The 27,623-nt window shown below is 49.8% G+C and overlaps 1 protein-coding gene across 3 annotated transcripts; it reads left to right on the top strand.

Annotated features, from left to right (window-relative positions):
• Positions 1–386: 386 nt before the first annotated feature.
• Positions 387–25,848, top strand: STEAP3 (STEAP3 metalloreductase). 3 transcript variants are annotated; one of them, XM_072874992.1, is made up of 5 exons: positions 387–518; positions 12,730–13,213; positions 13,679–14,206; positions 15,778–15,942; positions 22,404–25,848. In XM_072874992.1, the coding sequence occupies exons 2-5, from the start codon at positions 12,731–12,733 to the stop codon at positions 22,692–22,694; spliced, it is 1,467 nt and encodes a 488-aa protein (XP_072731093.1). In that variant the 5' UTR covers positions 387–518; position 12,730; the 3' UTR covers positions 22,695–25,848. The 3 variants fall into 3 exon arrangements, with proteins under 3 accessions (XP_072731093.1, XP_072731095.1, XP_072731094.1); XM_072874993.1 differs by lacking the exon at positions 387–518 and adding an exon at positions 888–1,093; XM_072874994.1 differs by lacking the exon at positions 15,778–15,942.
• Positions 25,849–27,623: the final 1,775 nt, after the last annotated feature.

Here is a 27,623-nt window from a genome sequence, read left to right on the forward strand (position 1 = left end):
CTGATAGCAGGGGGAGAGGCGCACGGAGCCGCACCCTCCCATTAAAATGAAACACTGGCTGGCTCCGAAATGCACTTATAAATAGAGAATTAAGGTCTGCCTCCGACTCCTGCCTGTAATGGATACCGTGTCCGCTGCAGCCGCGGCGGCGATGCCCTCCCGTCCGTGTGCGTTTCACCTCGGCATGGCAGTGCCAGCCGGGCGGCCGCGGCGCGGAGTGGGGCTGCCGGTGGGGCCAGGGCGGGAGGGCTCGCCGCTCCTGCGCCCTCAGCCCTTTGCCGGGCAGCGCTGGGCCATGCGGTGAGCCTGGCTGTGCAGAGCCGGGCCGGGCCGGGCCGTGCCGGGCCGTGTCGTGCCGCGCCGTGCCCGGCCATGCCATGCACGGAGCGGCGCGGCTGTCGGGCCGCCGCCGGCGGGCACATGGGCGGGAGGGCGGAGCCCGCGGCCTGACATCACCGCCCCGGCTCGCCGCTACCGGACGGCTCCGCTCGCCCTCCCGCCGCCGGCGCCGCGCAGAGGTGAGCACCGCGGGGGGACGGGCACGGCGGGAGTCGCCCTTGCGGGCACGGCGCGGCGCGGCGGGGCTGCCCCACGACCGGCGCCCGGCGGCGGCGGCGGCGGCGGCGGCGGCGGGGCTCGAACCGGCAGTGGCGGGGCCGCTCCGGGCGTGCGGGGCGGGGCGGGGGTGGCTCGGCTCGGCTCGGCTCGGCTCGGCTCGGCTCGGCTCGGAGGCGCCGCCGGGGGCCCCGTCCCGCCGGCACCCCCCGGCCCCGGGAGCCCCGCGGCGCGGCTGGGGAGCGGGGGCCGGTCCCCCGCGGTCCGCTCCGCCCCTGGGCTCGGGCAGGGGGGTCCGGGCCGGCCGCGGGAGCGGCCCCCAGGGCGGTCTCGGCCGTGGCCGCCTCGGTGCGAGTGTTGGGTTTGGGGCTGGGGCCAGGTCCCGGCCAGAAATTTCCGAGGGGGCCGGTGTGTCCCAAATCCGGGTGACCACTAGGAGGAGGCCGGTGGGATGCTCGCCCCCGGCAGGTCCGCGGGGCTGCGGTGAGGGGCGTCTGCTGGAAGCGCTTTCCCGTGGCTGTCTGACACGTCCGTGCAGGTACGGGAACCCCCTGGCACCGGGCGCAAACCCGCCTGAAGCGGGGCGGGCTTTGCTGTTCCAGGTAGACTCGTGGTGTGGTCCTCTTGAGCGCGGTGGGGTGGCAAGGTGTAGAAGGATGCACAAGTCGGGTGCTGTCCCTCAGAGAGCAGTTTGCGCTCAGGTTTCACTTTGTCATTCTCAGCTCGCCAATGCTGTGAGGAGATGAGTGGCTTCCTCCAGCAAGGGAGAAGTCAGCACTGAGATATAAAAAAATCTTGGGAAAAATCTTGGCCGGGGCCCATGGTCCTCAGAGGCGAGCAGGGAGCGGCCGTGTGGTTTCTGTACCGATGTAGGGGCTTATACAAGGTGCAAGGGTTGGATGCTCTGTGGGGGGGACTTCAGCATTGATCCATGTCGGAGTAACGAATGATGAAAGCTGTGAAGGAATTGGAGAGGTGACTTCGTAGCAGGACCGTCCCACAGGTGATGTGACCTGGGGTGGGACTGTCCCTGTCCTGTGACCCTGGCCGGGGGATAGCCTCTGCCCGGTGGGGTGCGTGGGGCTGTGACCGCCCCTTTGCTGAACAACGGGGAGCTTGGGGGAGCGTTCGTGTTCGTAATGCCTGCACCCCGCTGAGCCGAGCAGAGGACGGACGGGTACTGAGGACCCCAGATCATTTCCCTCGGTATATTCTAAATAAAACCAGCGCACAGAAAAATGTCTCCTGTGGCAAGAAACCAAAATGGAGAGAGAGCGGGAAAGGAAGGCCATCACCTACAGCATCAATACTCCTGTGGGCTGAGGAGATGGAGGACTAACAAGATTTAATTACTATATCAAGCTTAAGTTTTCTCTTCTTTTAAAATCACATTTGCTATGAAACAAATGTACTGTAATACAAGATCCCATAGTCACTGCACATATTTGATTTCCTCCATAATTGTAAAGAAGAAAATGTTGATGACTCAACAAGTCTTTGTTTAAAAAAACCACACCAAACCCCAGGAAAACATGCTTTTTGAAAGCATAATAATTTTTTTGTTGTTTGCTTTGCTTTTTATTTTTGTTTTTGGTTTGTTTTGTTTTTTATTGTTAGGAACTATGCTTTGACTGTGACCTTGTAACATCACACCCATAAATAGAAGCAGGTTTAGATTCAGGGGAAACACATTTTTTCCGATGGTGGAAGAAGTAGGCCAGCCACGCCGGCTCTCTCGAGAGGTGGGGAAGGCACTGGCAGCTATGGTAAGAGATGTCACATACCAAGAATTAAAACCCATCAATTTGTTTTCTATAAGTTTACCATCACTGATTAGAATTAGCTTTTTGTCAAACCCATGATGGAGGCAAATGCTAATTATTTCCAAACTTTAAGTTACTCCTTCTTCATAGGGTAGTTTTCCCTGCAGCCCTACAGTGGATTAAGCAGCTTCCCATCTGCATTGAAGTTTAAGTGAAATGTAGCTTAACTGAAAGGATAAAACATTTTGAAAGCATGTCAGTGATGTGGGAGCTTACATCCTGTTTCCAAAAGCCCTTAGGTACTTTGGGGCCTAAATCACTTCAACATTTTGAAAATCTTGCCCAGGGTTTAAGGAACTGAGACAGAAATTCCTCCCATCCTTTTACCAGGTTCTCAGTTTTTCAGTGAGTCTCTCTAAAGCCTTGATTGTGGTAACACTTGTGTATGCATTTCCATTTAGTTCGTATGAGTACACCACTGTAGTCTTTGGAAAAAATGTCCTAAGAGCTCCCCATGGACTGTAGGCTTCAAGAATCAGGGTCTGTAGATAATGTGTCCACCACAAAAGTATGCTGATACCAACTACTGATCATGTGCAAGCACTAATAGATACCCACATGCATCGCTTCGTGTACTTAGAATAAATTAACTTCTCACCGTGAGGGTGTGCTTGCCAAAGGTGAGTGCAGGAGGCAGCGCTCCAGCAGAGCTGGCTTTAAAAAAGACATTAAAGACCATCAAAAAAGGATCCCAGATGGACAGAACTGACCAGGCCGCATCAGTTCCTGCTGCAGCAGCCAGCGCAGCTTGGCACAGGACGGCTTTCCTGAGCGGTGGTGAAATACATGGTATTTGTACTTGTCCAGCACATGTGGGTCTCGCTAAGTTGTTGGTGTCCTTGGGGGAAGGCTTGTTGTGCACACCCACACGTGCACACGTGCGCACACATGCACCAGGCTTCCTTCGCCCTGGAGAAGGTACCCCTGAGTTGGAAGCTTCTGCTGCTGCTTTATACCGAGGTGTTCTCCTTCCCAGATGCCGCTCCTGCCCATGACAGCCGCTCAGCGGAGCAGGTATGTCCGTGGCATGCCTTGAACATGTCCCAAGGAAGGTAGTGTGCTCAGGCAAAACAAGTGCTATATTCACAAGGCAGCGTGATCACTGTAGTCATCGTCCTTCCGTGGTCCTTTCCTGGTGAAGCCACCTGCTGCCTTCTCTTGCTTTTCCTCCAGCTCCTCCCAGGTCAGTAACACTCCCTCTTCTTCCTCCTTTCCTGTTGGTCTCATCACCTGCTTGAAGGAGTGAAGGAAAATAGAGAGAAGTGTAAAATAGATGGCCAGAACGGCACACACACAGCAAGACATAGCAGCTTGGTGTCCCTCAACAGAAGGGACCAGGTGAATTTGCCTCCCCGGGCTGACCAGCAAAAGCCCTGTGGTCCCTGGGCAGAGAGCTGGCTCTGCTCTCCGGGGTGTTGGACCAAAGACACGCTTCTGCCAGACACAGGCAAACAGCCAGGGGCAGGAAGGGGAAGGCAGAGTGCTGTGGGGTCCCAGCATCTCAGGGCAGTGAGTTGACTTTTGGTGGAGAGCATCTCTCTTCCACCCATCTCTCACCCATCTGGATCCCCGAACAGGGCCACCTGGTCAGCCGGTCCCGTTTGCCCCATCTCTCCTGGTAGCTTCCCAGGAGCTGCTGGGAAAGGCAGACGAGGCAGAGCATGGCCCTACACTAGCTTCGTTGCCTTTCCTGGGCAGAGCACCCCATTTTCACGGCTGTGTGTATTCAGGGCTGGCTCAGAGCTACCTCCGTGCGCTGCGTGCCGTGCCTGCGCTCCGAGGGAGGAAAGCAAGGGATCAGCAGGAGCTGGGCTGACCCCATGCCATCGGCTGTGTCTTCCCTTCATCCCAACCTGCCTCCCAGGCCATCTTCTCCCGCTGTGTGGTCCTGTGCATCCTCTCAGTCACCGTGAGAGGCAAAATCAGAAAGGCGAGGGAGTGCTGATCTTGGAGACCCTTCTAACAGGCGCTGCAGCGCAGGAATAGCCAATCCAAATATTTTCAAGCACACGCAGCGCAATTCTGTGCGTCTTTCCTGGAAAGAAATAAAGAGGTTTTAGACAGCCAGAGCCTGCCAGCTCCCTGCGGTGACTGCTGAAGTCGGGTCTCACCACCTCCGAAGCCCTCGAGCTCCCAGCAGAAGAGCACACGCTGCCTGCCAAAGAGCGGAAGAGATTTTCCCCAGCTCGGTTCAGGCAGGAGCACCTCCTCCCATCATGTCTGGCCGCAGGGCCAGATCTAGCCCTAGATCTATTAGATCTACCTGAGAAGCTTCCACCGCCTGGGGTTTTGGCTGCTTCCCCACTCTCCCTGCACTTCAGGGAGGGGAAGGCTCAGAAATGGGTGAGTCACTGTGAGATAGTCGTTAACTTGGTAAAAGCAGCAAGCGAATTAAGACCCCAAAAGAAAGCAAGAGAAGCCACACGAGACTTAAGTACGGCACCTGAAGTTGTTGTAAACCATGCCTTTATGTCACTTAAGAACTGTGAGATGATAAGCAGGGAAAACAACCTTCTTACTCAAAGTCCCATCAGTGAGATAAAGTCCTGTGTGCTATGTCAGCATCAGCAGTGCTCTACCAAAACCCCATCTTGCTTCAGGTCTGTGCTCTCCATGGTCTTACCATGCAGCCTCCGGGCTTCCCAGACTTTAAGATTCCCATTTTATGAAGTTTTATTACAGGGCAGGTCCTTCTCAGGGCTCTCATTACTCTATCGACACAGCAGGCACAGGCAGCAAGATCTTTTAGCAGAAGAGCAAAGGAAGCTTTTCAGACAAGGACTTTGCTGCAGAGCAGTGGTAACTGCAAAGGGGGGCCCCTTGCCTTCAGAGATAAATTTGGGAGACGAGAGTTTGGGGCTACCTATGGCAGAACCTGTTGGTAACTGTGCTTAAAACTACATAGTTTTGATGAAAAGAGCAAGCCAAAAGTTTGTTTTCCAGTTCCATACCCTAGGCGGGTGATTTTTCTGCTCAGCATTCATGTTGCCCATTTAACCTTGGAAAGGGAAATTGTCCCTGCAAAGTGACCACAGGCTCATGTATTTCTATAGGAAAACTGTAGCCAAAATGTCTGAGCTTGTGTGGGAAAAAGAGACTATTTTGCCCTGGTAGGAAATTCTGGTAGCCCTTTCTCCTTCGCTTTCTCCTGTTTTGAAAGATGTTTTTGAATTTTGGTCATGGTGAAGAACATCCTGTGGTCAGCGACATGCCTTTGGCTTCACTGCTGGCTTCCAAAACCAACATCCTCAATATTTATCAATGTTTAAACCGGAGGGTGTACGCAGTGGGGAGGGTCAGTGCCTGTCAGCCCATGTTTTCATTAGCGGGTGATGGATTCGGGAGGCACATACTGAATTTGTAGGTGCCACTGAGATGGGAGGGACTAGAAATGTTTTAGAGGAGGAGACTAAGAATTAAAGATTGTAAAAAATTGGAGAGATGGTCTGAAAAAACAGGGCATGTGTTATGACCTTTGTGGTAGGACTGCCTGACCGCTGGACACCGGGTGAGCGACCGGCCAGGCAGCGGCTGTGAGGAGCCAGAGGACAGGGTGATGGGCACCCCGGCCCGTGAGTCAACAGCGTCACGCGGTTGTGCAAAAGCAAACAGTGTGCTAGGATGAAGAAAGAGAAGTGGCACATTGGGGAAGCGGCGTCTCTGCTCCAGCCGGTGCATTTTAGGGGCTCAATTGGAAAATGCAGTTCTGGGCATCCTCCAAGAAAAATGAGAGCAAGGAAGAGAGGCTGAGTTGTCGGACACCCAGCAAATAGCAGCTCTGAGGAGAGTTGGGTTTCACTCGTGCAGGAAAAACTGAAGGGAGATGTAAAACCTGTTCTCAAAATGCAGAATGTGTCTGCAGAGAAGGAGGGGGGCAAATCGTTTGCAGTGTCCTTTGGGGGTAAAAGAGGAAGTGGTGAGGTTAATTGGATCGAGAGATAGGGGGGAGAAAGCTGGGCTCTGCAGGAGCTTATGGAAGTGGTTTTAACAGATAAACACCTGATAAACGAGCTAATCGGATAAACACCTGTCCTGGGGCAGGGGGAGGGATTAGCACCTGTGACTGCAAAGTGCTGTGGGGTGGAGAGTGGTGGCAGGGGGACACGCAGCAACCCCGGGAGTCCATGGCAGGTCTGGGGTCACAGCAGCCCCAGGAGCCCACAGCAGGTTTGGGGTCACAGCAACCCCAGGAGCCCACAGCAGGTCTGGGGTCACAGCAGCCCTGCAGGTCCCACAGCAGGTTTGGGGTCACAGGAGCCCACAGGAGGTCTGGGGTCACAGCAACCCCATGGGTCCCACAGCAGGTCTGTCCCCACCGTATCGCAGGGGACAGCCTCAGCACCCAGCAACGCCTGCTCAGGGCAGGACCATCTCCCCCAGAGCAGGTCCCTGTCCCATCTCCCCACCCCGGAGGCATGGGTGCTGGGTGAACAGCCTGCCCCGTTCCCCATCAGTGCTCCCGGCCCCGTCTGCCCCATGGGCGAGGGGGCTGAAGGATGATGGTGGCGGGGGGAGCCTGGCTCCCAGCATTTCCTCATTCTCATGGCCTGGCTGGCATCCCGGGTAGGTTTGCAACATGGCTTTTCTGGCTGAAGTATACTGACGGGTGATTTATTCCCTTTACCAGTTCCTGGTTTGCGCTGTTGGGGAGTTAACCCTGCTTTGGAAGGAAAAAGAGGGAAAGAGGCAGCAAGCCTGGTTTCCCCCGCCTCCTTCCCTTGCCTGTGCAGAGGGGTTATTACCAGTCAGCCTGTGCATCAGAGCTGGGGTTAAAGCAGCTTTGGATAAGCCCTTTTCTTACTTAAATCTGTTCCAGTCCCAACACTGGTACTCACTGTGCTCCTCAGAGGGACGCACTGGGTGTAGGAAAGAGACTTAAATGTTTTATTTTCCCTGGAAACAAAACAGTTGTAGCCAAAAAGTGAGTATTTCTGCTCACAGCAAGACCTGAATGGAGACTTCAGGTGCTGAGTGCTCCTCTCCAGCTGGGGCTTCTTGAGGGTTAATGCAGCAGGAGATGCCTGCGGGCACGGCACTGAGCAGAGGGCTCTGCAAACAGAAGCTGTAGGGCTTCATGGTTCAAAGGTCCCTCCATGCAGATTGAAAGTCCTTTGGGGGCAGAGATCACCCCTGTCTCTCTGGTGTGTGTGTTTGTGGGACCAGGCTCCATGGAGCCGGGTGCCAGCCACGGCCGGCAGAGCCCAAAGGGACCGTCCTGGTGCAGAAACTGGGATGTTCCTATGCAGTGACTTGACCAAGGGCTCCGCTACATCGTTTGATTCCTCCTGCGGCTTGCTGGTCTTTCAACCCACGTGCTCATTAGGGGATGTAGATAATAATCATGTGCTTTATCTCAAATAACCCCCAACACAGAAGCTGAAGCACAGAGGTGGCTGTGTGATGACCTGCACCGGATTGAATCTGCAGCTACTCAAGACTCAGTTGTGGTCGGTCTAAACAAAACCTGACCTCAGGAGAAGACACAAAGGCGGTTGTTTTAGCCAACTTCTGGCTTAGGCTCTGCACATGAGGCTGAGCTCAGAGATGAGCTTTTGTGCAAACAGGAACCAGTTTGGTTGCACTGGACAGGACCATTACCTGGAGCTCCTTATGAGATTGCTGCCCTCTTCTTCAGCACTGTTTGACTCAGTGATATGTTTAAGACATTGCTTTTTTATTAGAGTTGTTGCAAAACTAAGTTGTCTTTTAGCTGATAAATCTGAATACCAAGGCAGTGAAATGGGTCTGGATTTTTTTTGGCCAGAACTGAAGTGAAGCCCAGGCCTTGCCACCACAGGTCCATCCTTCTTCAGCGTTTGCAACTCAAACATGGCCAAACTGCAAGTTACGGGAACCAGCTAGGCTATCCTCCTGTACCAGAGGAAGTGAAAGGGGCCCAAAAAGATGGTCTCGTTGTTAAAGACTTGGTCAAGGATATCAGGGTCTTCCCAGGCAAACTTGCTGGAGTCCCGTTATCGTTAGTATCTCAGTCCCCCATGTCTGTCTAAAGAGGATAATGACTGAGCCAGCTCCCAGTTAGCGGTGGGGGATGATCTGCCTGGCAGATTGACTCTGCTGCGAGTCCAGAGACACCTGAGCAGGCTCCTGCAGCCTGGCTCCCTCCAGAACGGCTGTCCTGCTGCAAAACCTGAGCGAGGCCGCTCAGCGTGGGTGGAGAGGCAGAAAAACCTTGTTTGCCTGGAACTGAGCCTAAGCTAACAGCTCTGCCAAGCCTCAGGTGCAAAATACATTGAATTATCCCTGTTTTTCTTCTGTGAGAGCCCCTCCCTCCCTCTGCCTGGGCAACAGAGATTTGACTGCTTCGTTTCACCCAGCTTTTGGCTGTCTGATCCCATTCTTTGGGGCAGGAGTGGCCTTCTGGCCAGTTTTGGTAGGGTGCCTGGCAGAGCAGAGCTCCCCGCCTTGCTCCTTGCCCATCACTGCTATTGGCCTGCAAATAATAGCAGTAATTGCAATGCAGTCGTTGAACTGCATACAGGAACAAGCATGCTAGAGCTGGACATGGCATCCCCATGCAGTGATATAAGGGTGTCATTAATAGTCTAGCTGAAGGGCAGCTTTACATTGTATTAGATATTTTAATTAGGGAACTGCTTCCCGGTTAGGGTTGAAGCTAATTTACTTCCACTGGGCTGTGCTTTAAATCATCTTGTAGCTTCCTCGGTAAGAAACCAATCTCCTTGAGTTGCACATGCCGTAACTCAGCAGGGGTAGAGTTTCCTTGATAGGGAAGATCAATAAATGAGGTTTATCTAAGGCTGCAGCATGCTAAAGATGTGTCCGAGCGCCACAGTATTCGCTCTTGGCCTCCTCTGCCTCCAGGTGACTCCGCAGCATCCTGGCCACGGTGCTTTGCACTGACTTTGGGTGGGTTGACCTTGCCATGAAGAATTAGCTTTGAGAGGGAGAGTTTTAAGCAGGTAACACATTGTTCATAGGTGCAGAAAAAGCAGCATGAACATGGTAAGTCAGGGAGGCAGCAGGAGAGGGGGGGTCTGTGTGCTCCACAGAGATACAGAAGTGAAAAAAACTGTTGCTTAATCAGACACTCCATTTCCAGACATCTGTTAGGCAGAGACCACGGTGTTTGTCTTGGTGAAATGCATTTACGGTGAAAGAGGGACTTTCTCCTCCTTCCTTGGAAGGATTTCAGCACGTGGCAGTGATGGCAATGCAACCCGCAGTGGCAGACAGCAGCCGGTGGCGGGGACCGAGCTGCCTTCCCACCAAGGGCTGTGCAGCCGGGACAGGTCCTGCTCCGAAGCCCCGACAGTCGAAGTACAACTAAAATAATCACACCAAAATCCACAGAAAACATTTTGAGGCTTCTTACTTTTTAACTATCCTGCTGACTTCAAAGGCCATTTCATTCTGTCATCCTTTTTAATAAAAATAACTGGAGACAGCAAAGCTGTTTATCTCCAAACATTGCCAACATCTCTCTACATGTTCAGTTGCAGTTACAGGACAGAGAAAACGCACTACAAGAAAATTTGCTTGCAGCAAAATTTGCATCCCCGTGGGAGCACGGAGAGAGCTTTTGAGGTGCTTTAGATTGATTACAAAATGAGTCTGCGGGTAACAACCGCTTTGTCACCCTGAATGTTGATTTCTCTCCCCTTGGCTGAGATCCAGAGATGCCTCTCTATTTCGGGATAACATTTTGTGTGTACAGGTGGTGGAAAAGGAGGGGGGGTGTAGAAAAGAAAGCTCGTTAGGCTGAACAATAGCATTGGCCCTAGAACAAATAGTTCTGGCCACGAATAAATTTAGGTTGAGCAAGAAGGTTTCTAAAAAGTAAAGCTGTGAGCTTTTGATAAAGCATCTGATAGGAAGGGGCCAGAAAAAAAAACCCAACATCTTTTCAGCTAGAGCTGCTTTACTTTACATTAGGGGCTTTGCAGTACAGCTGGTTGTGGACAAAGAGAACTGGTCTGTCCGTATTGCTCTCCAGTGTTCCTGATGACCTGAGCTCCGCTTGTGAGGTTGCTCTTCACGACGCGAAATCCCAGGCGTTCCCTTCTCCCTCCTCACCGATGTGTTTATTTTCCAAGCTGACAGCCCTTGTCATCTCTCTCACTCTTTCCCTATGGCCCTCTGCTAGTTTTATTCCCTCTTTTTTTGCAGTGGAGTGAGCAGAACTGCACTGTGCAGTTCAGTGTATGGATTTATACAGTGGTATAGTAGTGTTTTCTGCGCTGTTTTGTATGCCTTTCCCACTAATTCCTGGATGAAACATCCTAGTGACACTGGTACACATGGAATATACCTAAGGCAGGGGTGTGTGCACTTGCAGCACACAAACCCTTCTGCAGGTCTGGAACAGAAGCAGAAACCTTCAGAGCAAAGTTAGTTAAACTCAGCAGAGTGAGTTTAACAGGACTCTCTTCCCAAGACCATGAAAGAAAGTCTACGTGATATGTGGGGAGCAGAGGAAAGGTGTTATTAAAGGGGAGAAGTCATCGCGCCTTACTTTGGCACTTGTTTTCTCCTGAGAGCACTTCTTCCATGAACACGCATCTTTGGTCTCTGGGACAGGGGGGTGCTTGGTGAGAGGCAAGGAGAGCAGACAGACCTCTGCCATAGAAACAGTATTGTCACCATAGCCATGATTTTTTGTATCCAGAACAGTGAATTACAGTTTCGAGGTCCATCTGCTGAAGGTGTTTTGTAGGCTTTCCATGAGGAGCAGGACTGAGAGATCGTGGTTGCTTTGTGAGAGATTTATCCCCCAGTAACTCGGGCTCTGGTTGATGTGTGCTTGCCAGGGAGCACCAAGCTGGTGTTTTCAGAGTACTGTGACCTTCAGATCCTTTTTTCTGAGTGGTTTTAACAAATTTACAGCTCATTAAAGTATACGTGTAGTTAGGGGGGGTTATGCCCATAGGAAGCTCTTGCCATGTGTTAGTAGTGAATTCTGTTGCTCAGGCACTTTGAAGGAGGAGATCCTTCTGCAGATTCTTCTCAATAAAGATTAACTGTCCTAAACGATCATCACCCACAAGCTCCATCTTCTCAGTATTCACTCCCTTTCCCAGATCACTTATGAGCATGTCGAAAAACACAGATCCTCAGGAAAATCCCTTGATAAACTCTTCCCATTACGAAAATTATTTATTTCTCCTTACCCTTTGTTTCCCATTGGTAACTATTCATGCAGAAGTGCCCTTCCCCTTTGCACCACTACTGCTCCAATCCCAGAAAAGCCTTGGGTGAAGGCTTTTCCAAAAGCCTATGAAAAAAACACAGCCTGCGCCAGGGACCAGGTCACCCCATCAGAGTGGTCACCTTCACTTCGAAACAACTTGACTAGCTATAAGGCAAGACTGTACTCCACCAAAACCAGGTTGTCTCAGTCCCCAAAATATCATGAGTTTGTTAATTATGGTCTTTATTATAATCTCTACCAGTGTCCCCAATACAAAAGCCAAATGTCCTGGTGTGTGAGTTCCCTGGGCCACCTCCTGAGCCCTTTAAAAAGGCCGGGAGGCAGATTTGAGCCAGCGATGGCACAGCCCGTGAGCAGCCTGGCAGTTCCCTGCCTGAGTTTCATCTCTCCTCCGGGGCCAGCTGGTGTGCTGTCCGTGAATTTATTGATCTGCTTAAAACCTCCCTGTGGCCTCAATATCTGATCTGTTACGGAGAGCAGAGTGTTACAGGGCAAAATTAATTAACGTTTGTAAAGCTCATCAAGATCTTTCATGAGCAAATCCCATCACGTTTTAATATATTTTTTAAATGTCACGAGTAAGTTCTTACTACTCATTGAAGAGCTGAAGCAAACAGCGCTTGCCAGACCCCAATATTGGAACAGGCAAAGGCTGCAACTCTTCGTTTACCACTTTTAGGACATTTTAATTTCAGCTCAGACTCCTTGCCTTGATTCTGCTCCCCCAGATCAGAAGCCACCCCCCTAGTTCTCCCAAATGTGGGCTCAGGGATCCCCATGGACCCCTGGCCCTGGGCTTTTCAGAAGACGCCTGCTGGCTCCATGGGGCTCTGAGAGAGTTGCTGGTCCTGATCACTGTTAGGATTGGGTGGATGGGTGACTGCAGCCAGCAGGTGTTGGATCACACAAACACAAGAAACCTTCCTAAAACCTTTTGCCTCCGACCCTGCGTGGTGTTTTGTCCCCGTCCAATGGTGCTGGTACATTACTGCACACTTGTTGATGGGTTTGGCAGATGGGTCCTGGGCTACTGGGACCAAAACCACGTGGACTTCTGTTCAAGTGGCCTAAGTGGCATTTTTCTCCGTGACCACAGATGTGGTCTGGGTCTCTGCAAGAGCTTCACAATGAACTTGCATTTCCCCTTGTTTTTCCTGCCAGGATGTCTGGAGGAGACATGGCCAAACCTCTCCTGGGCCATCGGAGCATGGAGGGTGACCCCACCATCACGCCTGCGGCCGGCCGCACCATCGGGGTGCTGGGGAGCGGGGACTTCGCGCGGTCGTTGGCCATCCGCCTGGTGTGCTCCGGGTTCAAGGTGGTGGTCGGCAGCCGCAACCCGAAGCGCAAAGCCGGCCTCTTCCCTTCTGCAGCAGAAGTTACCTTCCAGGCTGACGCGGTGAAGAAGACGGATGTCATTTTTGTGGCAGTTTTCAGGGAACATTACTCCACCCTCTGTGACCTGGCCGATGTGCTGGTGGGCAAGATCCTGGTGGATGTTAGTAACAACACCGAGATTAACCATCACAAAGAATCCAACGCCGAGTACTTGGCTTCCCTGTTCCCAGCCTGCACCGTGGTCAAGGGGTTTAACGTGGTTTCTGCGTGGATGCTGCAGTCAGGTGCCAGGGATGGAAATAAGCAGGTATTGTTTTCTTCTGACAAGGGCCAAATCCCAACTGTCTCAGCAGCTGAGGTCTGGCAGCATCAGCAAATGGCCTTAGGTTCCAGGAAAAGGGTCCGAGTGCTGGCTGTGGCATCCAGAGACCACCCCATGGCTTCTGCATTTCTTTGCTCAGAAATGAAGTACCCCCACTTACTTCACACTTTGTAGTCTTCAGAGCCTCTGCCTAAGTGAAAAGTATTATTTAATTGTCTGTTTATCTAAACACAGCCAGTAAAACAAACTGGTGGTGCACACATGAAAGGAAACCCGTCCAGGAGAGAGCTCATTGGCAGCCATGGTAAATCCCCATCAGAAAGCTTGCCAGGAAGCATGATGCTCAGTGGAATAATGCAGGCTTCCTTTAGCACAGCATCCCTCCCGACGCACTCGTTCCCAGCAGCCTGATCTCTCTTTGCCCTGTGTGTATCTTTCTGTTCGTTGCAGGTTCTGATTTGCTCAAATAACCAAGAAGCCAAGCGCACTGTAGCAGAAATTGCTCAAGTCATGGGATTCACCCCTGTGGACATGGGCTGCATGTCGTCAGCCTGTGAGATCGAGAACATTCCCCTGCGCCTCTTGCCAGCCTGGAAAATCCCCATCTTTTTGGCTCTGGGGCTCTTTCTTTGCTTCTTCACTTACAACCTGATCCGGCAGGTCATCCACCCTTACATCAGGGAGCAGAAGAACAAGTTGTACAAGATCCCCATCGAGGTGGTCAACACAACGCTGCCTTGCGTGGCCTACGTCATGCTGTCTCTCGTCTACCTGCCCGGAGTGCTGGCAGCCTGCTTGCAGCTCTACTATGGCACCAAATACAGGCGCTTTCCAGATTGGCTCGACCAGTGGCTCCAGCACCGAAAGCAGATTGGTCTCCTCAGCTTCTTCTGTGCAGCTTTGCATGCCGTGTACAGCCTCTGTCTGCCCATGCGCCGCTCCCACCGCTACCAGTTAATCGAGATGGCCGTCAAGCAGGTAATGTGGGTACTCTTCAGGTCAGCACCTGTAGTAATCTACACACATCCAGATGTTGGGTAGCAGGCTTAATATCTTGGTCTTGGCATTGACTTTCCAAAGCATGTGTGGGACAGCGGGAATAAGCTGTTATCTGTATGAGCACTTCTTCCACGAGGCAACCGCACACCACGTACCATGCATGCACCCATCCGCACTGAGGACCAGCCATCTTAGCAGGGTGTTGCCCGTGCGTTTACAGCCGGGGCTAGGATCAAACTCCCCCGTGCCATTGCTCCCCAGAAGCACAGACAAGCCTTTGAAACCAGCCTTGCCCGGCACCTGGCGTGTCTGAGACTAGGGCAGAGGCAGGAAAAATGCTAGGAGAGAAGTCCAGCGGTGGAGGGAACAGGGTTCCCCTCAACTTTTCTCTCTAGATTTTGGGAGATCCCTGTTTGCCCACACTGATGTTCGCAGTAGGTGCCTGCTGGAGTGACCAAGTCATAACGCAGGGGGGTTGTTTTGTAGGAGTTGCATCCTTATCACTGTGTGCCTCCAGGAGTGTAACAGAATGATGGTGAAGAACTGGTCATAGTCTAGGAGAACGAGGAAATGGAAAATGACTTTATTGCCTTATTGAGACTCTCGGCAGTGTTTATCCAGTGTGAGATTGCTACCTTCAGGCAATTCAGCCAGCTCTGTAACCCCGTAGTGCCATGGGAAAATGTCATTCTGCCCTTCTCCTGCCCCTGGCTTCTTGCGGCTCGACCCTGCTCCCTCCTGGGATGGCACAAGCTTTGTGCAGCTGAGTGGGGAACCTGATCAGTCTGCTTTCTGTGCTGGGATATTTCCCAAGTGTTTCCAAATGCTTGTCCCAACAGAGAGGAGGGAAGGGGCCGTGGGGGCAGCGGGGAGCAGCACGGCTCCTTTCGGCAGCAGTGCCTGTTCAAAGCATCCATCAAACGACATCCCCAGCCTCTCAGCTCCAGCCTTGAGCAGGTCCTTCTCGATTGCCACAGTCGCACATTAATCTCAGGCAAGCATCCTGTGTTCATTTCCCCTCTACCTCCTGTTTTCTAGCAACATCTTTGTTTAGTAAATTAAACCCATTTAATGGGCTAAAGAGGACGGTTCTAAATGTTGCTCTTGCCATGCAGCATAAAACCCATCTTTCCTTCCATTAGCATGAACAATTTCCCCCCTAAATGCACTTAAAACGAAGGTTATTAGGAGACTACTGCATATTCAAGCATCTGTATTTGTTTTCATGGCTTTAAACTGACTTCTCATTCTAATTATCTTTCCAAATGCGACTTTGGGGCTTGCTGCTGTGATTACGGGCTGTGGGAGCTGAGAGCATTCAGCAGTTCTTCCCAGCAGGCTTCAAATCTGGTCTAGCTTGGCCAAACGGCAGTGGGATAAAAGAGCATGTTCACACCTCCCAAAACACAGGGGCAAATAGCGCTGGAGATGTGAACAGGACCCAGTGTTCATCCAGGAAACTGGCTTCCAAAACCAAAATGAATACAGATAAAATTCAGTTCCTCTATTCCTAAGTGCTCCGTTTTAACAAACCTTCATTGTCATGCCAGGCTGTGGAGAAGAAGATGAATATCTGGGTAGAGGAGGAAGTCTGGAGGATGGAGATTTATATCTCCGTTGGAATAATTGCCCTGGGCTTGCTGTCGTTACTTGCCATCACTTCACTTCCATCCATCGCAAACTCTCTCAACTGGAGGGAATTCAGTTTCATTCAGGTAAAGTTGACATTTGCCAATGCCAGAGAGTGATTTTGCAGTCGGAGCAGACCACGGAAGGCAGAGGTTGACCTGCCGTCCCAGCACGTCCCTGCTCCAGCATGGCCACTGCAAGCTGCACACCAGTGTCAGGGGCAAACCCTGCCACTCCACAGCTCCCCGTGCTCCCCGGAGCGGCGGAGCCCCCGCCCGGGAGGTGACACCGAGCGGCGATGGTGGGGCAGCGGGGTGTGGTGTGTCCCGGGGGGCCGTGCTGCTCTCACGCAGGGCTCACCCCGTCTGCAGAGGGTGCTGCTGTCTTGGGGGGAAGGGAAAATGTAATGTGACGTGGGCATCCACGTGAGGATTCGCGGCAGGCTTTGCAGGAGGGAGTCTTTAATGTCTTGGCTGAAGTTCTTTCTCACCCTGCATTTAGCAGCATTAGTTAGAGATCCTGAAAAAAAAACGGCCTGGGCTTTGCCTGCATGACACCCCCTGCAGAGTCCTCCTTGCCCCCTCTGTGCCCGTGAGCAGTGCTGCCTTTCACAGCTAAAAACCTCCTGAAGTCACACAAGGCAGAAAGGCAGAAAGCCTTGGGGTCATTTTGAGAGCTCAGGGTTGTTCCCTTCCGTGGGCAAGATCCCCTCTGGAGCTGGTTGCATGTCAGTCACGCACGACACGTCGGAGATGCTGCGGGGAGTTTGCACCAGGCTGGGGAGGGCAGACAGGTAACCCGCCATGGAGAGAGCTGGCTGCGGGATGCAGATCTGCCCTTGCATTTCAGGGAGAGTGAGCTTCTGAAAAGACAACAGTTAGGAAGGGAGGACACTGGGAGGACAGTGCAGGGGCAGGTCAGGTTTGGCAGAGCTTGCAGGCACCCAAATATTCAATAGACAGGTTTGAAAAGACCTAGACTGGTCTATAAAAATGCCAGAGTCAAGAAGCACAGAGAACTGGGTGTGGTTTCAATGAAAAGTCCATGTCTGATCCTAAAAGGTGAATTAGGAGCGCAGGCGTAATTCTTCTTTCTCCAAAGTCATTCAGTGGTTTAGGAGCCTTCTTCCCACTTGCAGCGATGTCCAAGCTCCCAAGGGCCAAATTCCCATAGTGACCTGAGCCCACTATGGGGGATGTTCACAAGCCCCAAACCTGGGGGCTGCAGCACTGTCAGGGATGTGCTTGGAGCCAGGCTTAGGGCTAACTAACGGGGATAGCTGGGAATGAACCTTCAAGTATTCCCTGCACATGAGAGCTCAATTTGAGGCCAAATTCCACTCACCATGTCACTGTCGTATCCCATAGCCCTAAAACCCCTTGTTACCTGTGTCTCCTACATTGCTGCTGCTTAGCGTGTGCCAGGCTTCAAGTCCTGCTGCAGTGACCCGTGTGGCACCCCGACACGTGTGAGCCCCCGTGGGACCCCGTCCCCCCACACCTCCCCTGCGGAGCCTCCCCCACACATCACGCCTGACCCTTCAAAAGGGGAGGGCAGGGTTCGGGGATGCAGAGGTGAATATCTATCATCCAGCCTCTCCTGTTGAAGCTCTTCAGCGGCATATAAATAATTCAATATTCATTACAGCAGGAGTTTGAAGCGTACTCCCCCGCTTCCCCCACAAGTGCGCTGATCACCAAACGAGCAAGTCAGTTTGTCTTTTTTTCCTCTCTTGCTGTGGGCTAGCAAGTAATTATTTACACTGAGTAGAAGAGCCTCACCAGGAGAGCCTGACCCCAAGAGATCATCCCTCAGGGAGAAGGGAGACCTGGCTTTAAACGTGTCTTTCAGATCGGACAACGGGAGCATATTAATTCTCGCCACCGTGTCTCAGGGGAGGGCTGAAGCTGCGGGGGCGTTGGATTCTGGCGAAATCGATCCTGGCTTAGGCATCTCATACCAGGAATCCCAAATGAAGGGAAGTATCTCCTTGCAGCCTGGAAGGAGGCTTTGAAACCCCTGCATTTCCCTTTGGCTCCCCAGGCAGCCTGGCAGCTCTCCTGGAGGGTGCTGGCGTTGTGTTATGCGATATATACGTTGTCACAGCAGGCAGTGCTGCCACCTCCTACCAGTGTATGTAACACGACTGTCGCATCTGCCCTTTGGGACCCCTTCCCGCATCTTTCTAAGGGTATGTCAGCGCCGGGACAGGACACATACGTGATGTTCAGCTCCAAAATAACTCTCGGCTGCCCCACGTGGGAGCTGGCTGGCTTAGTTCGTGGAAAGATACACCTATTTCTGTCCGCATGGGATGAAGCATGACAGCGCGACACGAGCTCCCAGCTGATCACATGCAGGAGAGGCACGGCTGGTATTGTGCCCTACTGTGGAAATAGCATGTAAAAAGAGCGGGTTATAGATCCTTTAGCATGTTCACTTCAGTTTATTTTTTTTTAAATGAGGACTCTTTTAAATTATTTACTCTTCAATAAGTTGGTGATACCTTTCTTCAGGAAATTAAGAGCAGGTACAGCTACTGCTCCCAGGCTCCAGAGGTTAACATTCATGCAGCACAGTGTGATCCTCCCTGAATTAATGCACAGCAGCGCAATGTAAATACAAGGGGTGAAGTGCGAGGCTGCTTTCTCAAATATTTGGGATGTCTAGCACTTGACCCTTTTACAGTGCATCAGAGGCATCGTGGCTTCCTGCACCTGGGAAAAGTAAAACACAGGGAAAATGGGGAGTGCAGCCGCCCCAGCCAGATGTCGCCCAGAAAATGCAGCAATGCATTGCCATTTCAGTTGAACTGGCTGGTGTGTGTGAGAGATGCTCTACCAAAAGCCACATTTGAGAGAGGGCTGGGGCTTGTTACAAATCCAGGAGCCGCTTTAGTCCCCTCCTTACCCGGAGCTTCCCAAGTCTGACATTTTCCAGCAGCAGTGTGTGCCCCTGTATGAGTGTTGTGGGATACTGCCATGCTCTTAAAATACACATCTGTTGCCTGATGGGCTGAAAATCCCATTTGGATTGTTGCTGAGGTTTGAGGGAAAAAACCAGTTAATTTTTATAGCAGTTCCTGCACATACACAAATTTCAATTAAATATAGTTAAATTGGATACACAGTTCCCCTATATGTCCAGTTTTGATTAACAGAAAATGTACAGGATCTAGACACTGGATAAGAGGAATGATTAGTATGTAATTCAACTTATAGGAGACATTTTTAATGTTCCCCAGTGATTTACAAATCAACTCTAATTGGCTGAGAAGTAAAAATATGTATGATTGCCTTCCCACCCTGAGAAGTCCTCCTGGAATTTGAAGGTTGAATTGACCTGGTTTCTTTCTTAGCTCCTGTATCACAAGATATAAAGAATCTGTCATCAGACCTTTTCTAACCCTCCTGTTGATGAAGTGCGAGCCAGAGCCGCTTCCACAGAGCTAATGACTTCACGGGACTGACGGCAGCAGAAGTCAGAAATGTATTTGGGTCAGGAAGGGGCTGTTGGCTTTGGACGCCGCCCAGACATTTCTAAATGAGCCACATGCGACTGAATCACCTTTGCTGATGCATTACAGGGAGCCTCACAGACACCAAGGAGATGGGGGAGATATAAGAGTTAATAGCAAATATATGCAAAGAAAATATTTGCTATAAAGAGAATAGCAAATATATGCAAAGCCTGCACTAGGAAGAGACCATCTTCATACAGCCATCTTCCAGAGGGCTTTAACACCACCTTACATGGGTGGTGGTCCCATATTCCCCATGCTGTCACAGCGCAAAAGAAACCCCTGCCACTGTTTAAAACAAAAAACCAAAAAAGTTTCATAGCCAGAAACTGCATTGAGAGGATAAACGAGAGCAGAGCTTCAAAACTCAGTGTGGTATCGGGGTTAAGCACGTTGGCAAATCAGCCCCCATGGGGTGCTCAGCAGGCTCGGCATTGTACTGTACTGAGAATATATTGAGCTGTATATACTGAGCCAAGCTGCCATCAGCAAACCTTTTGTCTTTTGTGCACTTATAGATCAACCTGTACCCGGCTGACAGCTTGTCTGGTGGGTGCAGCTGTGGGGCCCTGCTAACCACAGGTCCTTCAGCCAGCATCAGCACTGGGACCCCCCCGGGCACCCTGCTCTGCCCCAGCACCCAGGCTCTCACCGGACAGCCCCTCGTTTGTGTTAGGAGCAGATCAGCCCATTGCTGCGGTCTGACGAGCTGCCGGTGCCTGTTTCCAGCCGCCACCAGCTTATCCACGCGTTTTTTGCCAATTAGCTTTTTTGTTTCATGTGCCCCGCCATCTGCACACAAAGGTGGGTCACTGAGCGTCTGTGATGGTTTGTCACCTTTTGTCCTACTAATTTCCACTCCTGTTCTCCCCTGGTACCAGCAGCAGTTGAAAGAGAAACTGTAGAGGAACAAACTAATTATTTCCAGCTCTGACATCTCTGCCGTGCATAGAGCCCCGCTCAGGCTGACTCCAAAAGCACTCTCCACCCAGGGCAGAAAGCATCTGCTGCCCTTGGACTTCACTCTGTCCCCTTTCCCCCTGCCCTGCTTTACATCTGTGCTCTGCCAGATGAGTCTCAAGCTGGCAGTTCCAACCTTTTGCCACCCAGGGATTTTTTTGCCTGTTTGAGAGAAGCTCAGAGTCGGGAAATGATGGATGAGCTATGGGTCAGGTCCTGCTGTTAGGTTCAACTGCAATCACAGCATATTCCAGCAAACTCCTCCTTAATTGTCCAAGTGAAACCAATCTTGACCCTGTTTGGGTTTGCTGCTTGTTACCACTTTGGCTTAGGGATCAGATCTGGCCTCTGGTAAGAAGGACGGCTGTCCCCGGAAGAAAGGATGGGTGCGGGGATGCACGCAGGACTGACAATCAGTTTGCAGGTCTGCTCCTCCTGGCACAACCTTGAGTAACGCTCAGCTGTACCACAGAGAGGAGAGTTCCCTGACTTGGCAGGGTGTTGTACAGGTGAAATCTTGGCAGGACTCAGTGACACCCACATGACTGCCTGATAGGTGCTGTAAAAGTAAAGTACCTAGATCTGGTAGGACGTTTTAGAGCTCTCCTTCCCTCCCCTGCCCAGTCCTCTCAGCTGTCTAAATTATAAGCTCTGAAGGTTAGAGGATCCTTGGTCTAGTTTGTTGGTAACAACATGGTACAGTTTTAAAAGTTGTCTGGATTTTTAAATAGTTTCCCAACAATCGAAAATAGGAAGGGATGCTTTGAATTGAGTAGTTTTCCAGCTGAGATTATTTTTTCAAGAGAAAAGGATGAGCCCTTCCTCTTGTCTTGCCCTGGTCACTCATTTCCCTGCTGTGTCCTCTTTCCTGGACATACCTTCAGGAAGACCGTGTTTCTTGCTGATCTCTGACTAGCTGCACCAAGCCAGGTATTTTGACTTGTAAAGGCTTCCTTTCCTAAGTTAGGGACATCAGCAGCAAAATTTTCCCTGTCTAGGCATCTTGAAATTCGGTTGTTATTGCAGGTTTAGACCAGGCATTTGAAGTAGGGCAGCAGAGCAATATGCTACACCTGTGCTTTTCTTTGAAAACACAGCAGCAAAGGCTTGTACTTGAGATGCCTCTGGGAGCAAGCGCCCGGCTCCTGCTGAGTGCCAGCGGGCAGCTGGAGCTGGCAAGCTCGGGAGCCACCACCTCTGATGCAGGCAGGAAACCACCGGTGAGGGGACCACAGTTCAAAACCCCTCTTGAGAGCAACCCTCAGAGGGAGCTGGAAATATTCAGGCAAAATGCTTGGGAGCCATGATCTCAGCTGAAAGTCGGGGAAGTTCTCGTCTGCAGAACAGGGGCTGGGTTCTTGCTGCCTCCCTGAGTGGATAAAGGGCTCTTGACTCCCCATTTCAAGGACTTTGTCCATCATACAGCCTGATGGTCTGGCTCACAAACCGACACTAGATCTCTAGGACAGAGAAGGAAACTCGTCAGGGCTGTTGCTCACCTCAGACCAGAGCATTTCTGTCTCCACGATCTCATTTTCCTGTAGATGACAGCAGTTACCTGAAGGTGTCTTTGCTCTGTGCGAAGCTACAGCTTCACTGACTTCTGACGGTGCCAACTGCTGGTCCAGAGCCACGATGCTGATGCTTCACCCGCCGGTCAGCAGCCTCTCGCCAGCCACAGACCAGCAGGCAGCGGAGCTGGCAGCTGCGGCTCGGGAGAAGCATTTGTGAGCTGCCTGCGGTTACGTGCTCGGCAGGGGCTGGGGGCTGCTGCTTCGCACGGAGGAGAGGCAGGAGCCCACCTCTCAGCCGAGTTGGCAGCATCTTCTGGGAAACACCTGCTGAGTTTATAATATCACACTTAACCTCTGATTAGAAAAAGAAAAATGCAGTCTGGCATGCTACCCAGGAAAGGTTTCCAGTCACATTTTATTCTGTCCAAGTAACGCAGGAATACTCATTGCTTTCTCTGTGCTATGTACACTTACAGGATAGGGTAAAAAAATATAGGAAAATAGCCAGGCACGAGGTCCTCTGCTAACTGGCGTGTGTTTCTCTTCCTTTTAGTCCACCCTTGGATTTATTGCCTTGCTAATCAGCACTCTGCACACACTCACGTATGGATGGTCAAGGGCCTTCGATGAGAACCAGTACAAATTCTACCTGCCTCCGACCTACACCCTCACACTGCTCGTCCCATGTACTGTGATCCTAGCAAAAGTCATCTTCAGTTTGCCCTGCATCCAGCAAAGACTTCTGCGAATCAGGAGGGGCTGGGAGAAGGGGAGATACGTGAAGTTTGTTCTGCCCCGCGCAACGGGGGAATATTCAAGTGGGGAGACCTCTAGCAATGTCTAACACAGCCCCAGCTGCGACAGAGGATTTCAAAGCACTATCAACATTTCTATAAAGGTGTTTCTTTTTCTTAAATATATGTATGTTTTGGTATAATTGTGTTGTGGGTAAATAATAAAATTTGGTGACTTTAGAAAATGGATGAAACTAGTTTAGACAGTAGTAGTTAAATTATATTGCTGCTTTGCGAGGACAATTATTGCCTTAAAAATGACTGTGAAAGCTGAGCTAGCAGCACTAATATGCATGGGAAACTGGTGGACTATGTTAGTCAGATCAGTCACTTGAGTTGCTGGCTGACAGCTCCCTGGACCAGTACTTCTCAGTTACTTCCTTACCTGCTCTCATAAATTTCAATGCCTTTTTTTTTTTTTTAATATGAAGTAGCACAGATTTTCCAGGTTTTATGACAGCAAAGATATCCTGCCTCTTGAGTGTCTGGATCAATCAGGCAGTGAGGTTTAGAAAGATGAATTGTTTCTGGTTTTGGTCTCCGCAATGAACTCTATGGACAAGTAAGAACAGCAATATCCATGGTATGTAGCATCTGCAGATTTTACTAAAAGCATCCAAACCTGACAGCAAGTCCAAGTATCCCTTTTCTCTCAAATACAGACAGCACTTCTGGGCCTGTAAGCTGTGCCTGGTGCACGTTTATAAGCTGCAGAAAGAAAGCACCTTTTCCAGCAGTATAAAAGCATTTGAAGAGAGAGATGTCCCTAACATCACAGGTCTGGTCTGCACTGCTGGCTCTGAGATGACAGCTGCTGCTGCTGCATGTTCTCTGTTTTACTAAGCCAAAGTTTCAAGCAGTATTTGATGGAAACAGAGTGAAGAGAATTATCAGAAAGACCTGCTGCTTCACAAAATTACATGGAGAAAACCAAGGCCTTCCAGCTGGCCTTATCAAATAATAGGGTGAAGCTTCTAGAAATCATTGTCACCTGAACATGCCCATTTACGCAGACAGGACAGCAGCTCTAAACCCATTGGTTTCACTAGTAATAATAACATCTTCGAACAGTCTTGCAAAGGGATCAGCAAGTCTTGACCACGACATGAAAATACAGCAGTTGTACTTTTGGGGCACAGTCCTTCGTTGCCTTGCACCTTAAAAAGTCACTTGCTAGATCACAAAGCAGGTGTCAAATGCTCTTCTGACTTCACACCCATTTTGGACAAGGTACAGGGCAATGAAGATTTCTGTCCTAATTTCATTTTCCACCTGTCACTTTTTATCCCTTCAAGCTCTTGCTCTTCATCAGAATAATTCTTTAGGTGTTGGACATCCCAATCACAGAGAATCCATCCCAAAAACAGAGAATGGACAGCCATTCACAAAAGCTCATTTAAAAGCAAGCAATCGGGATGATACAAGAAGACTACCTCAGTAAGGTCAGATACAAGGACATGGCTAGAATAGCCTCATTTTCCTACAGTTAAGTGAAAGACAGCACTCAGTGTTCAGTATTGCTTTGAAAAACAGCAGCTGTCAGCATCAAATGAGGTACGGTTTCTGGGACAAGAAAGTACTTGTTACTAGACCACTTAATATAAATGGGGGGGAGATGATCAACTTCGGGGCACATAAGCCCTTCTACAAGCCAACATTGCTTCTGTAACCTGGATGATTTCTACACAGACAGAGAATCTTAAGAATTCCCTGTTCAGCCGCAAATAACTACAGTGGGTAACATTCTCCAAATACTGCTCACGTGATGATATTGAGGGATTTTGGTTCTTGCCTAAGGCTCACAGTAAAGTCTCCAAAAGCCACTTCTTCTCGCTGAATAGAAAGAAATTGGCATAAGGGAAATGCCTAGATTTCATAATCAGCTGATGTTTTTGTTTTGTGGATTTTTTGGCAACACGAGGAAGGTACCATTCTTTTCCACCATCCCCTTCAGAAAGCTGCAGTTATTCAGGTTTCCCCATTCACCTCCACAGCCTAGCCCAGATCGGCACCTGATCAAATCACTCACCAAGCAGATTGATTACCCAGCACTATTTATTTGTGGTTGAATGGTAGGTTACGTTTCTACATGGATTTGAGACAGTTTCACCTGAGTATAATTCCACCCACTCCAGTTTAACTCATCCTTGAGGGAAAACTGGATTCAGCAAGCTTGTTTTAGTCTTCTCTTCCGTTTCATCATCAAGCAAAATCAACACAAAAGCACCAGTTTGCACATTTTCTGGTTACTATAGTATATTCCAATGCCTCTTTTTCCCACCTAAGCTTCTTTCCACATCTTTAGCTCAGGCAAGAGTACTGCCGGGTGGCAAAAAAAAAACCCAACAGGATTAGGAGGCAGGGAAAGAACATTATACAGGCTTGCAGGCTTTGTCTTCGAGGGGAAAGGTGTGGTTTTATTGTGAGTCACTGCAAGGTTAAAGACTCACTTTTCTGCCCAGCAGAAGTAAGGTTTGCACCTTTGCTTTGTTTACATGACATTCACGCCCACATACCCTTTCCCATCGATGGCAAAGGGGCAGTTTTCAAGAGCAGAAGCAGAGTCAGGCATCCGGACCTATCTGAGGAGCTGGCTCTGTCAGTGAGTCAGCACGGTGCTTTTCAGATGGACACAAGCCCAGATGGATAGATGAGCCAGCTCAAAATCCCCGCAGCTCCACAGCATCTGAAAAAAGGCTGGCCAAGTGTCTCCAGGTAATGCCTGTGCCAACGTACTGTCCAGCCAGTCACCATCCCTTTTAAAGACTGAAACCAATTGCTATAAATGCAGAACAGCCTTTTCAAATGGTGCCCTCTGTAGGCGTCTGGTCCTTAAAACCTTTGACATGACAGTTTGAGTAATTCCTTCTGATTCTGGAACGCTGAAAAGTAGTTTGAGGAATTTTTCAATTATCTTTTCCCTACGAATTTTTTGATGTGGATAGGGGGTTTAGTGAGGTTACGTTAAAATTTACCAATTAACTTGTTTTATACTTGGCGTTTCTCTCTCTCTCTGTATATATGTACACACACACATATATATTATTGCAGAATATATAGCTGGAATGTAAATTCTTTATATTTTTATTTTCTGTATTGCCTACTATGTGCCTCTGGGATATGTAAGAACCAACTGAAAAGCTGTAAGAGTAAGGCCAGTTGTAATCACTGGCATCTGTAGTTATATAAAAGATATTCTGAACAGGTCTATATATCAGAACTCGTTTGAGTCTTTTTTCCCTTCTCCCCCTAAACAATATCATTCCTTTAATGGCAGTAGTGCGATTATCTAGAATTTAACCACTAGGAAATAAAACCCACTACAGCCAGCAGCTGGTAGAGTCTCGTTATCAAGGTAATAAGTGAAAATTATCATTGCTGTGACACATGGTGCCAGGCCGCAATTACAGAGTTCCTATGCATGTGGGAGGGCATAAGTGTGTACAGACATACATTTCATTACAAGAGGCTAGTGATAGTACACAGCACTTGTAGCACAGGATCAAATAAGCTTAATTCACTAAACAAAAAGTGCTGTTGATACAGAGTTCAAGGGAGTTCCAGACAGGGGTTTATGGGACTGGAAAGAAAAAGGGAGTTTTAATACTATCAATTTGTTCTCTGTTTCTTAAGTCACTTCTGTGAAGTGACATGCCAGATCAACCAACTTCTGGATCTGCAGTGTTGCATTTTAATGAGCTAATTTGTAAGTTGATTTTAATGAGTTCATTTAAATTCCTGTGCTGAAGATTAACCTCTGCAGGTACAGTTCTCTCACTCCTTCTGTTTTAGAATACAAGGTTTTTAATAGTCCAATTGGTTTCTTGCTCTTCAGGGATTTACTTACAAAGTGATATATCAAACTACAGTTAAATCTCTAGGGGGATGCACTTGCTTCAGAACCTCTATGCAATGTATTTCCTCTGAGCTCCAAGATGGCCAGCACAGCTGCGTGACCTGCTACAATCAGCAACAAAAGTCTGGTGTTATCCTTGAGCTCAAAATTTCACACGCAGAGCTAGCGGGATCTGCAGACTGTGTCTCAGGTTTGAGGAATGCGATTTGTTACACTAGGACAGTTTTCTTTTATCTGTTTATTGTGCCTTAATAAGCAGCATCAGTTTTGCAGAATTTCTGCACATGGTTTTTTAGTGCAAGTCAGAATCATGCTTATTTTAAAGTTGAGCATGCAATACACAGCAGGAAGATACCATCTATGATTAGGGACAGTTCTTGTTAGAGTGTGCGCAGGACTTTCATAATCAAAGACTAAAAATAACTGTTGTGTGTGGCCAGTCAGGAGGATCACATATTACGAGCCATAGTAATGGAACCTTTCAAAGACTCAAAGTGGCACTACAGCAGTCCTCCTAGAAGAATAATCTGCTTTAGATTTAGAAACCTCAGCAGTGGAGGATTCACTACCACTACTGTTCAGCTGGTTAGTTACTCTTATCGGTTTCCCATATCTGATCTGCAATGAGCTAGCTTCAGCAGCTGCTGTAGCATGCCAGCCTCCTGGCTTAAAGAGCTAGCTACGATCAGATGTCTGTGTTTTAAGTAGCTGTCTCATGCAGTGCTCTAGAAAACAAAGTTACTGTGCAAGATTCAAGTCTATTTTCTGCAAAAACAGGTTTATTTGATTTTGGAGGGATGGGGCAGGGGAGTAGTGTGAAGAAATGGCCATCATACTAACTGCTAGGATATAAGGCTTTCATTTCTAGATTGCTGCTTTGACTCTAAAACCAACTGATGTCCTCCAGTTGGATGGACACAAAACATGCATAGAGCCAAAGGTGTAACCTCAAAGTAGTGTGAAAAACAGACTGATACCACACCTTCCATTTTAAAAATCTTGTTTCACTGAAGAAAAGGTCTATGTCCCATCTCTCCCCCACTGCATCACCAGCCCAAACACCCACCTCGGCTCCCAGCTATCTGCCAGGTATGCCATGCTTCAAGACAAGGTCCTGGTCCCC

This window comes from Ciconia boyciana, chromosome 10, assembly GCF_034638445.1.
Source record: "Ciconia boyciana chromosome 10, ASM3463844v1, whole genome shotgun sequence".
NCBI classification, from domain to species: Eukaryota; Metazoa; Chordata; class Aves; order Ciconiiformes; family Ciconiidae; genus Ciconia; species Ciconia boyciana.

Coding starts and splice junctions, on each gene's coding strand:
- STEAP3 (XM_072874992.1), top strand. CDS start 12,731: ATGTCTGGAGGAGACATGGCCAAACCTCTCCTGGGCCATCGGAGCATG. Junction 13,214..13,678: donor CCAGGGATGGAAATAAGCAG/GTATTGTTTTCT, acceptor TGTTCGTTGCAG/GTTCTGATTTGCTCAAATAA. Junction 14,207..15,777: donor TCGAGATGGCCGTCAAGCAG/GTAATGTGGGTA, acceptor TTGTCATGCCAG/GCTGTGGAGAAGAAGATGAA.